The sequence below is a fragment of the Juglans regia genome, chromosome 14, assembly GCF_001411555.2.
Source record: "Juglans regia cultivar Chandler chromosome 14, Walnut 2.0, whole genome shotgun sequence".
NCBI classification, from domain to species: Eukaryota; Viridiplantae; Streptophyta; class Magnoliopsida; order Fagales; family Juglandaceae; genus Juglans; species Juglans regia.
Window position 1 is genome coordinate 6909279 of NC_049914.1, and position 12555 is coordinate 6921833.

Here is a 12555-nt window from a genome sequence, read left to right on the forward strand (position 1 = left end):
GCCGTCTCGTTTGCTCATTCATCAGTAGATAATATGTATTTGTTTTCTTCTACGCATTTTGTTTTAAGATGCATATGTCATGCGAGTAAGTTCATTATTTAAAAAATAATTATTATGTAAATTTTTATATATTTGGTCCGTAATGGGCGAAACCCCAAATAGGCAAATCTTTTACAAAAGAATGATATATTCTTTACAATTCTTTTTTACTTCGGATCAATAAAATACTATAACGCCATCCAAAAAAAAAAATAGTTTTCGTGATTGGTATCTTTTAAATCTGACATGATTATCCTCCATTTAAAATAGATTTATAAAAGATTTATAATTTTATTATTACTCTTTAAATGAGCGTTCAAATGAGATTCAAATGTGATTATGTTAAGAGTAATGCTACTAGTAATTGTAAAATATATAAACGTTGTATAATCATTTTGAAAAAGAATGTAATATATTATTAAAAAATTATTATTTTTATATTTATTTAATTTTTTAAAATAATTGTACAACATTTATATGATCCCATTGCCAAAAATGGTTTTGGCTAAGCTGTCATCCAAACTTTGCAAGTGAAGGGGGCCCAAAGCACCGGTCCAACAAATTAATTTCCATGATTTGGGGACTTCGATAATCGAACCCCCACCAAATATTTCTGAATCTTGAATCCATTTTTTGCGGTTAAACTTAGTATGGAGGAGGCAACTGACCTTAAGAGCATAGTCTCAAGTCCTCCCAGCCTGCGAAAGCAATTTTGATTTGCAGCCTGCCAGTTTTTAGACACTTCTCTGGTAATGCTGTTGTAAAAATCTCTCTTGTTTCTTCCCTTTAAGATTGTAAGTCTCAGATATGCATTGTATTTTTGCTGGAGATGTTTGTATGGCTACATTTCTACACCAATACTATGTATCCAAGAAAAATAAAAGTTAGCACTGTAGTCACATCCATCTCTAGAACCGCGAAGCTCCTTCCTAATGTATTCTGTACAATCATCTGGTGGAGCACAACTTGAAGTACTCAAAGTCTAAACAACTACCTCTTAAGTCTTCTAGCCTCACCCTGACAGGCTAGAACGATTTTCACTTCGCTGTGCTGTGATTGCATTTAGATCGATCTATTTAGTTTTCTGGGCAATAGAACCAAGCTCAGCTTCTGTGGGATGATACCCTCCTCCGCTTGTAGAACTTGAAATCAGAATCACTCTTTTTTCTGCCTGTCTTGTCAAAATTAGCAGCTTCAAGCAAGCACTCTCTACTGGTTTCACTGAGACATTGTGGATCCACCTTTGGACAAAGATTCAGTCAAAAAATCTTATTTTAGAAGAAAATAGGCATACCAAAATCAGGAAAGGAGAAGAACAAAGACAGAATGATGGAAGAAAAGATTTGTTCACAAGGTAAAATAACATGACAACCATATCAACTGGGCTGATGCTACCGGCTCCTTTGGTGCCTGCGGTCCTGACAAAAGTCCCCATGGTCAGCGACATAACCTACACCTCCACATGTATGAATACCGAACAGGATTATAAAAACAAGATTTATTTTTGAAGTAAGAAATGCACAAGGAAGGAAATGATCAATCGGGTAGGAGATAAGTGGCTCATTCCCGCAGGAGCAGAAATCACCTGAAGAAACATGTTTTTAGAATGGAATTGATGACAAAAGAAACTACACCCACCAACTAGAAAAGAGAATAGGGTAAAGGAAGGAATAAAGAAGGAAAGGAAAAAACATATGTGCTCACCAACGACCTAGGAGTTCGTTTGGATACAAAAGCCACCTCACCTCCCCTCATCCCATTTTATCATTACAACTTTATCAAATTTTCACACAAAATATAATAAACAATTCAACCTTTTCAAATATGAAAACAATAATAATATTAAAAAATAATATTCTAACAATATTTTATTCAACTTATCTAAAATTATCTCATCTCATCTCATTATCCAAGCGAGCCCCTAGTATGTCAGTAAGAGTTAAGCACTAATATGGGTGGATTCTAGGGTTAATAAGACCAAAGTGTTTTTAAGAAAACAAAAAGTTTAATCTATGAGACACATTGCACATAAAACTTTGAAAAAATGATTGCATTGCCTGGTTTGGTTACACAAATCAAACCATCTCATCTCATTTCATCTCATCATTACAATTTTTCCAAACTCCCACATAAAATATAATAAACAATTCAATTTTTTCAAATTTCAAAACAAAAATAATATTACAAAATTATATTCTAACAATATTTTATTTAACTTTCAACTTTTATCTTATTTCATCTCATCTTATTTATGTAACCAAACGAGGTTGTCAAAAGACTCAGACATAAGTAACCCACTAAAGCCCGATTGTACATTAATTCTAACCGTAAACTTCTTACCAGATGGACTTCTGTTAATAGCTGCAATGAGAGCAAATTCAGCATGAGATGCGATTAAGAACTTAGAGAAGGATTCCCACATGTTCTTACTTTTTATTTTTTCATGCATGTAAATTACTTAAAAGGAAGGCATTAGTTTTAAATATCAACGATTCATTTTAATATTATCTAATATGGAGCAGTAGAAGCTTTACCTGCAAAGCATAGTTAAAATTGTGGAGCAGGCTGCATAGTCATATTGTATGTACCTAATTTCAAGGTTTGCACGACTACACACACAAGCAAAGAGTCCCATTTTTGGGTGGTAGCAAGAACTGTTATTTTTAGAAGGGTTGAAATTTATTTATTTGTTCAAAACTCTTGAATTATGTAGTGAATCAGTCTTCATATCATTTTTCTATATTTATTGAGCCCAAGTCTAGCCAGTTGAGTTGGAATTACAGTATTTCTGAATAGTTGGTATAAATTTTAGATGACAATCAAAAACAGAAACGGAGAACGGAATAAGAACACTGCTTCGATGGGGGATTTGGACCTCTTTATTTGGGCCATGGCAGTCCATAAATGTATTCAACCCAGAGTGTTGACTTGTTTTATCATTGGAATATGAATTATTATATTATAACAACATCCAGAACAAAATATTTCAATTCATATTCTTAATGTAGCACAGATTTGGACACTAGGATTGAATGTGATTGTCCGTGAAGATAGAATCCTATATTTTTTCATTTCATACACAGAGGAAGTAAGAGGTTAGACATACGTCACTAACCCCTGTTTGATAAACGTGCTCTCATCCACTTGTTCTGATTGATATACTTCAGAGACGGCACTGGACACATCCAAATCAGTATCGTCCCTGGTTCCACAGACAAGATCATGCTGTGTTCCTGCCATATGGAGTATTTACATTAATTTAGTGATTTACTTCCCTTTGTATAACGTACTTGGAGGATAAAGAGGATACCTCTTGATGGGCTTGAATCAATTGGAGGGTTCTTTCTTAGGAGTTTCTGGCACATAACAGTATCCGGGAAATCCAAGAAAGTATAATCCAAAAATAGAAATCTGTCCAAACTTGTCATCTTTGTAAACCCAAAAGAAGTAGTCCACGTGTTCAGCACACTAGGAGTTGCAGGCAAAAAAAGCCTCTCGACTTCGAGTTCCATGAGCTTCTGCATTTAAGAAAAAAAAAGAGAGAAATGGAGTGAAAATCATGGTGAGAAATCGCTATAAGTCTGTATTCCATACTTATTTTAACAACACAAGTTAAAATTTGAGGGGCGGGGGGACTCTGTCCTTCCATTTTTTTTACCAAAATTCTACTTCAAAAATTTATCCAACCATTTAATTTTCAATTTATAAAAAGAAAAAAAAAAAAAAAAAAAGGTAATGTTTTAAACAAGACTTCAAAAGACTACAGAAAACAAAAACACTTTTTTTTGTAAAAGAAAGTGGTATAAGGGCTGACGTCCACTTACAATAGGAGAGAATATCGCTTTGAAGATTGCAATTTTGAGAAAATACTGTTTAAAGTTGCATTGAATGTGTATAAAACTAAAAATACATGTTAGCAGTCCTAGAGGATTGGAATGATTAAAAAAAAATGTAAAATTTTTTTGGGTGCGTTTGGTGGTGGAATAGGCAGCTGGAATGGAGATGGCTGGGAATAACTATTCTCAAATATGAGGAATCCAAATATGAGAGGAATAGGTATTCCGGTGGCATCGATGTAAAATTTATAAAAACATATTTTTTTCTTTTAAAAAATCATGTTGGTGGCCGTTGGCATCCCCCGACTGCCCGCCCCACCAAGCCACCCCTATGGCCACAATGGGGTCCACCCCCACGGCCAATGGAAGGTCCGGCCAACCCCTAGGCTTTGATAGGTGGCAGACCACCATCTTTTTTATTCTTTTTTTTTAATAATAAGTTTAATTGAAACTTTTTTCTTTTCTATTTTACCTTTGAATTTAAAAATAAGAATAATGGCATTTTTGTAAAAAAAATGTGAAATTTGGATATTATAGAAATTTTACTTCAATTACATTGAGATATTCATCATTTATCACCAAACAAAAGAAAATGAATGGGTCCTTCAATTCCTAAAGGAATAGGAATGGCATTTCGAGAACCAAACATGTCCTTAGTCATTTTTGCAACGTAGTTACCTTTTCCAGCTCATTCATCAAGATGCGGCACATTCCACGTCGACGATATCGAAGTCTAGTCCCAACAAGCGGTATTTCCGCCACCTTCCCTCCATAGATCCTAGATCAGGACAACAATTCAGAAGAGCACACTTTGAAAAAGAAAAAAACTGGCACGGGACCGGGGTTTACTCTACAGGAGTGGGTCCGAAGAGCCCTGCCTTAGAGAGAGTCCCTGACATCCAAAAAAAATAAAAAAGGCAAAAAACTGAGGGATTTTATAGACTCACCTTACAGTAGCCACAGCAATCATTTCATCATTTCTCTCCAAAAGCACTGTGTAGAACCCTCGAAAATTCAAACGGTTAAGCTCGGACCTAAAATATTTCAAAGCACAGAAATCATGGTTTAGTGCTGAAAATTAGTAAATTGCACAGAGGCACAGGTGGCTGCCACAAACATAAGAGTTTTAAGATTTCGTTGGTGTACCAAATAAAATCAATTTTATGCCAAATTAAATCAATGATTTATAATGAATCAATCGAGCAATTTTTTCTTAAACTATGTTAAATGTATACTTTTCTTTTAGATCACGATTCTATTTATAGATCACGGTTATATATTGTTTTTTAGACTATGATTCCATTTTCATTTGTATTTTCAACACTGGTAAGAGTATATGAAAACAATGCTTGAAGAGATCATAGATTAAGTAGAGTATTATGTGCTATGAAATAAAATAATTATGTACCGTGCTAACATAAAGGAATATAATGAAATAACGAACACAGCCAAAACAAAGAACTTCTTACCTTCTGCTAAAAATAACATCTTCAACAAGATCAGTGCAAGTGCGAGGTTCCTTAATAGGTTCGAAACACTCATGCAGCACACCAAGAGCGACACTAAGCTTGCTATAATTCTCTGACAAGGCCTCAACATCATGACTATCAGGCGCCATTGGCTTTAATAATGTCCAAGACAGAGTACCCTCACCCACTGGACTTGGTTTGCCTAAAGTCTCTTGGAGGCCCAAAAATATCTGCAAAAACAAAATGAATATAATACATCCATGAACTACCGAAAGAATAAAATGAAATTAAAATCATACACATTTGCATCCTATTCCCAATAGAAAATAGAAGATAACAGCCACTTCTGCTCACTCAATTTGCTCTTTTCATATTTTTATTAATTGCAAATATCTCTGTAATAAATATTTCTGCAAACTTGGATTGCATTAATGATATCACAAATACCAGCTGGAACCTAAATATAGAGATTGCAACCAGGAACAATTAATTACAAAGATACCAAGAACTCTAATCCCCCACTGTTCCATGAACTGCGTCATAATAGAAAGAATGAGAAATTCTATAAAGAGCAAAATCAATTTGGATATGCTTTTTAATATTTCCCAAGACAATTAGTTCTAGCTCAGCATTTTCGCTTTTGCATTTATTCTTCAAACTATTAAAAGAGAGTTCTAGCCCTTGTAAATACTTTAGGCAGTTTTTTTTTTATAAGTAATACTTTAGGCAGTTAAAGCATGGAATGATCCAATTCCTTATATTTTCTGGTCTTCAAACAGTACCTCCCAAATGTGAAAATCAAACTTGAAATTTGACATGAAAAGAAAAAATCATAAGAGAAGGATACCTAAGAATATATCTTTTACATGAAATTTGGCATTCAAGGCCTGGTTGCAGCAATATTGTCTTTTTTTTTCTTTTTTCTTTTTATATATATATGAATTAAGAGAAACAGCAAAAAACATAATAAATTCCAAAACCAACAGTTGTTGACATAAGTAATTAATATTGGAAAAAAAGTGGATATAAAATACCCGTTCACACTTTTTGCAGCAAAACCATTTGTCTTCAGGATATATTTCCAGCTTATCGGCTCCTCTATTTCTTAAGCAGCCAACGTGATCTACAGAAAATAGACAAAAATGTTATTAGAAGAATGTCAGAATATGGATTTGCATACCCTTAAATAATAGGCAGTTTAGCCCCAGGCAGATTATAGCTAACCCACATTTACGCCCACACTGATTGCATGTGAGAACAGTGTCATCAACCAGATGTTCACAATCGCTTCCGAATTTCTTTTGCCCACAAATTCCACAACAACATGATGGGCAGAACCAATCACCATCTGGAACATCCTGTGATAAAAAAATTTGCACTCCAAAAAAAATCAATGGCCTCAATCATATAATTCCTAAGGAAAGGTCTTGAGGACTGAGAATAAAGTCCAAGGAATCTGATAACTATGAGTTATGAGATCAGAATTCAGAAAAAAAATCTACCTTCAAATTGAGGCAGCCTGTATGAAATGCAGATGGGCAGTTATCACATAAAATCAATTCACCACCATAGTGACAAACAGAACAAATGTTGTCATTCTTGCCTTGATGAGAATTTTCCTCTATCCTATCTTCCGGTTTTCTCGTGAAGCTTACTATCTTCTGAGCACGCATCATTTGCATTTGACAATCCAACAGAGACCTGCCATCTTCCAGAAAAATATTAGCAGCTGGTCTGTGGTTTTCGCTGCCAGCATGAACTTCAAAGTTATGAAGAGTAAACACCATCTCACAACAGTTGCACTTTATTCCATCACGAGTTATCCGCCCTTCTGCCATTGAATGGTGGCTATCTCTGCTACAGTAATATACTTTTGCTCTCGGCAACACCACATTGTTGTCTATCAGCCAAGAGAGTACAGTTCGAGGATTGTGGTGTGAGGGTCTAGGAGTAACCACCTGCTGTACTCTTTTGCTTGATAATAGGATACGGGTTGGACAATGACTTTGCAGACCATTTCTTAAATTTGGCAATCGTCCAAACACCCTTCTTCTTTTTAACTTTGGGAGGCTGGCTTTTAACCTCAATGTACGAGTGTTATGATCAGGTGAAATATGCAAACTTCTCTGGCCGTCTGAGATTAAAGAGATCATCTCTGTGCTGGATTCCCTCATATCATCACAGACCTGACGAAGTGAATAGTAACATTTCCCATCAGGTGAGGTATAGCGTAGTCTATTTATGCCCCCATCTCTCATAAACTCAATTTTCCAACCCAGGTATGATAGATGCTTCCGCACGTTTGTGGTTAAAGAATTCCCAGGCTTTCTGTTATTCATACTTAAATGTGCATAATCAGTAACAGCAATTGGGCAGAATGCAGCTCCAGGAACTAAATCAGGGCCAGCAGGCAGCCAATATTTAGTTTTTCTTAGTGTCAAACATTTGGGATTCCAATTGATCTTATGAGAATTAGTACTAGAGAGTTCTTCACCAATCGTCACTGAGTTGGTGCTAGAAATTCCATCTGGATTGGAAGGCAATACAGGTAAATTCTCAGCTACCAGACACACTGCTTTACTATGGCAAGGTACATCTGAGTCGGCTAAAAGTTTTATATCTGATTCATCAACATCCAAAGTAGAAAATAATCCATCCACAGAAGGTTTCTCTTGATCAATAAATGAATCACTACACAACTCATTCTCAACGGGGACAATAGCAAGAGAGTTAGCCAAATTTGCTTCAGGGCTCATATCAACTTCAACGGTAGTTCTAGCTGACACCAATCCTCCACTGGTTTCTTGTAACAAGCCCCAGGGATTGAAAACCTGAAATACATCTTTTAGGATGATACTCAAGTTCTCATCAATGACCTCCAACATTAACTCTTTCCACAAGTCTTTCCTGGTACAGGTCCACACCTTAATCTCCCCAAAACCTTTTTTTCCCCGTAAGTCATACCATATTTGCTTCACCGAAACACAAAGATATGCCTCTTGTTCATATTCCTCAATCAACTGGAGAAATAACCAGGTCCCACGAGGCTGCCAATTCTCTGTAACCTCACTCCAGTCCTGAGTTATTCTAAACATGTGAATTCCTGTCTTTAATTCGTCACCTAAATCAGGAAAGAAAATCCTTCTCTCATCCGAACCTTCATTACGATCAAAAATCACACCTTCCCACCAAGCGTCCTGGTAATACACATCCACACACAGACCATAGGGAAGGCCCCATTTATTAAACTCCACATGAGGTGGCAACGGCCTTATAGACCCACGATAATTGTGGCTGTTCGCATTGGCAAAATCAATGCCATCCAATAAAGGCGAAACATGCACAGCATCCTCAAGATTATCAGACCCGTCGTTGCATAGGATATGGTCGTATTTAACACGACGACCTTGGTTATAACATGCGATAACAGTCCCAGGATGCCATGAACCTTGAAACCCATCTTCCTCGCTCCTTACCTGCAAAAGTTTACACCTTACAAAGAAATTAATACTTGGAATTCCCAATTAACATGTAGCAAATTTCGATAAGTGAGTGGCTAAGCAACGCTAGATGTGGAAACAAAAAATGAAATAGTATTTAGCAAAATGCCCCAAGTCCACGCCTTTGTTCACCCAAAAAAACCCACCTCCAGGCTTGAAGGAATACCAAACAGAACACAAACTAGACACATACATGGACAAGAACAGTAAGAGAAACAACTGCAGTGCACAATGTGGCCTGAATAAAAATAGATAGCATTCACAGAAATGGAACCCAAACGATCAACACACAACTAAAAGGACCGGAGGATGAAAGCAAATAATTAATATACGAATATAAAAATTTATAATAAACTAAGATCGAAAACTCAACTGGGTATCCAAAAAAGTTTTAAAAGAGAAAAAAACATGCATGCGCGCTCAGAACCCAAAAGTTTTGTTTAAGACAGAAAAATCGCAACCCATGAATTATGAACGAAAAACAATCAAGAAAAGAAAAGATGTTTCTAACAAAAGCGGCATTGTATCACCTCCACTCTTTCACCTATGCCGAGCTTTCTTTCCGCGGCTGACCTCTTTCGCTTTCTCTTTTTCCCAGATTTTGATGCGATCGCCGGCGTTGCCATTGAGGAGTAAACCGAGAGTACAGCACTTGAAGGAAAGATAGAGAAAAATGTAGCTTGCTCACCAAGAAACACACGCACTGGATCCCCTATTTTTCACGGGGATTGTGTCCGGTGCGTGTAAAAAGATATCGTGGGGTCTTTGAAATTGAGTTTGAAATTCCACTCTCTCATCAAAACAATTAAAAAAAAAAAAAAAGACGTAGATAAAGTTCTCGCATATTTCCAGGAGTAGCCAGGTTGCAGGCAAATGCAGATGATTGTTGGGTCCATGAAGATAACAAACGAAACCAAATGTTTTTCTCATTCTTGTTATCATTTATAATAAGGTGGTATAGTAAAGTGAAGCTAAAGCCGACAATTAGTGTACGAAAAACTACATACTTTTTCGTGAAATTAAACGGAAATAATATTGACAATTTTGCAGTCTTAATTTCTGTAAGTCTCACGTAATTGTTTAAAAAAATAAATAAATATAAGATTTATATGAAATTTTAATAATAAATTCTATTTTTCTTTTTAAAAAATGTGCGGAACTTTTATATTAAGAAGCGTGTTAGCCTCACTCAATGTATTTTCTTATCTTGCAGTATTTTCTTTCAAGTAAAATACATGAAAATTAATAATAAAGGCGACAAATTTTAAGTTTGTAATATTATAAGGGTTATTCTTGAGTCAAAATATTACATCAAGTGTGAAACTTTTCATCCCTTTCCCATTGACGGAAGAGCGACTTCTTCGTTTCGTGTCCAGTGGAGAAACAGCAGAGTAGTTCCCAACCGCCGCATTTCTTTGCACGCATGACGGCAAGAAATCTGAAGATCCTCCGCTGCAAAAGGAAAGCGGTAGATTTTTGTTTTTTCAAAAAGACTTGCAAAAACTTTTAAAAATGCTTTTTTATATAGAAAATGATTTATGCAAATTTATTTTAAAATATACAAACTCTGTGCAAACTTTTAAAAAAATTAATTGTTGCAGTTACAATACATTTTATTTTGTTAAATGAAAATTGTCGATTTGAGAAATCCTTATGGTAGCACACTTATGGCAGGGCTTCACAATAAATCATCTAGACATGAAATGGAAAGTTGTTTGAAATAGGGGTGGGCAGCGGGGGGCCCCCGCTCCGCTTCTGCCCTGCCCCCGCATGGCGGGGCAGGGCAACCCCGCTCTGCCCATGCAGGGGCAGGGTCCCCCACCTAGCATCTAGGGCCCCTAGTGGGGGCAGGGAGGGCTCAACCCCGCTCCGCCCCTGTTCCCATTTTTTTATATATATATTATTAAATATATATTTATATTTTAAAAATTATGTATATATAAATATATATTACAATTTGTTAGACTTATTTACAAAATATATATTGACAAATTTAAAAACTACATAGTTTAAAAATTAATATACTACAATTTACACAAAATATACATTGAAAAATTTAAAAATTATATAGTTTAAAAATTAATATACTGCAATTTATACAAAATATGCACTAGCAAATTTAAAAATTACATAGTTTTTAAATTATAGTCATATTTAAAAAATTTAAATTTATAATTTGGATCTAAAAATGTATTTTTAATTACTTTTATACTTATAAATAATTTTTAAATTAAATAAAAATAGTATTTTTTTTAACTAAAAAGAGACATGACGGATTGAGAATTCGCCCCGCACCCCGCCCCTACATCCCGAAGGCAGGGAAGGGGTGGTAGCACCCCTAGTTTGAAAGTTGCAAAAGTGGCATTTTATCACCATGGCCAATTTTTAGTAGCGCTTGAAAATCTCAAAAATAAGTTGTCAATAATCGTTTGTGTCACGTTAAGGAAATAAAGAATCACTTTGTTTGCTCAATATAGACCTTCAAAATTTTGCAAAAAAAAAATATATATATATAGACTTTCAATATATTGGACTCAAAATCTAATTTGAAGATAAGAGTAGTGGTATTGGCTTCATCAAAAGTCTAGTCAAATATAAAATATAATAAATTTCATCAAAAGAGAGCTGCATTAAATTAGTCAAAGAGATAAGTGTGAATGTTTGAGCTACATTAAATAAATGTATTTCTTCAAATTTGAATGGCTACTGTCCACTCATTAAATCTATTTTTTATTCACTTTTAATTTTCAATGGTCTTTTTTATTCACGTTTAATCTCTAACCGTCTTGTAATAATAATGTAATAATCAAATTAAATTATTAATTAACGTATGATTAGTGTAATTATAAAATATGAAAAAAAAATATTGTTAAAAAATAATATTATATTATTATTTTGATGAATTCGATAGCTAATCCAATGTGGAGTTATGGATAAAGAGATTTTAGATATATGAAAAATATTTTTTTTATTAAAATTTAAAAATAAATTTAATGAATCAAATACTAGTACTGTTTAAGTGGTTAATCGTTGTTATTAAAGCGACTTTGTTTATCGACTTGTAAAATTATTTTGTTAATAGAGGCCTCAAAAGACCTACTTCTTGAACCACCACGGCCCTACTCATGTCAGAAAAAATATTTTCTTTTCTTCTCCATGCGTTTCACCCAAAAAAAGAAAAATAATAATTTATTTATTTATTTTACTTGCAAGTTGGTGTATATTAAAAGAATAAAATACTGAATATAGAATAGTTAATAGCGGAAATAAAATATCATGCATCTCCAGCCATGGTGATTCAAGAATAAACAAGAGGCTAAAAAAAATCTCACTTTAAAAAAAAATATATTAAATATGATAGGAAGAGAATCTTCTAGCTTATGCCTTTTTATTGTCATACTGATGGTGTACACAATCCCTTTATTTATAAGTTAGATTAGGGACCCTCTAAAGGAGTTAGATTTGAACTATTTCTCCCATCAAGGAATATGAATTATCTATTACTAGTTGTTCATTAGAAATAAAACTCCTAACACCCAAGTCTAATTGAATTAAACTTCTTAATAAACTGTGGCATATGGGTCACTCTAAATAGAATTCTAACATTTTCCCACTTGACCCTTATGTCACACAAATTTCCATATAGGGTGATAGAAAAAAACAAATATGACCAAACATTATTTATTTCAACTAATTATAAAACATTCACAC

At 34.5% G+C, this 12555-nt stretch overlaps 1 protein-coding gene across 6 annotated transcripts; it reads right to left on the bottom strand.

Moving 5' to 3' along the window:
* Window positions 1-792: 792 nt before the first annotated feature.
* Window positions 793-9724, bottom strand: LOC109002292. Of its 6 annotated transcripts, none has more exons than XM_018979983.2 (11): window positions 9375-9724; window positions 6847-8820; window positions 6573-6702; window positions 6379-6467; window positions 5345-5574; window positions 4823-4909; window positions 4554-4653; window positions 3350-3557; window positions 3155-3272; window positions 1412-1457; window positions 793-1280 (listed from the first exon to the last, which is right to left on the bottom strand). In XM_018979983.2, exons 1-11 carry the CDS (start codon window positions 9468-9470, stop codon window positions 1143-1145), a joined length of 3216 nt encoding a protein of 1071 aa, XP_018835528.1. In that variant the 5' UTR covers window positions 9471-9724; the 3' UTR covers window positions 793-1142. The 6 variants fall into 6 exon arrangements, 4 of the variants coding, with proteins under 4 accessions (XP_018835528.1, XP_018835521.1, XP_018835548.1 ...); XM_018979976.2 differs by having other exon boundaries at window positions 3146-3272; XM_018980003.2 differs by having other exon boundaries at window positions 1193-1280; window positions 1412-1449.
* Window positions 9725-12555: the final 2831 nt, after the last annotated feature.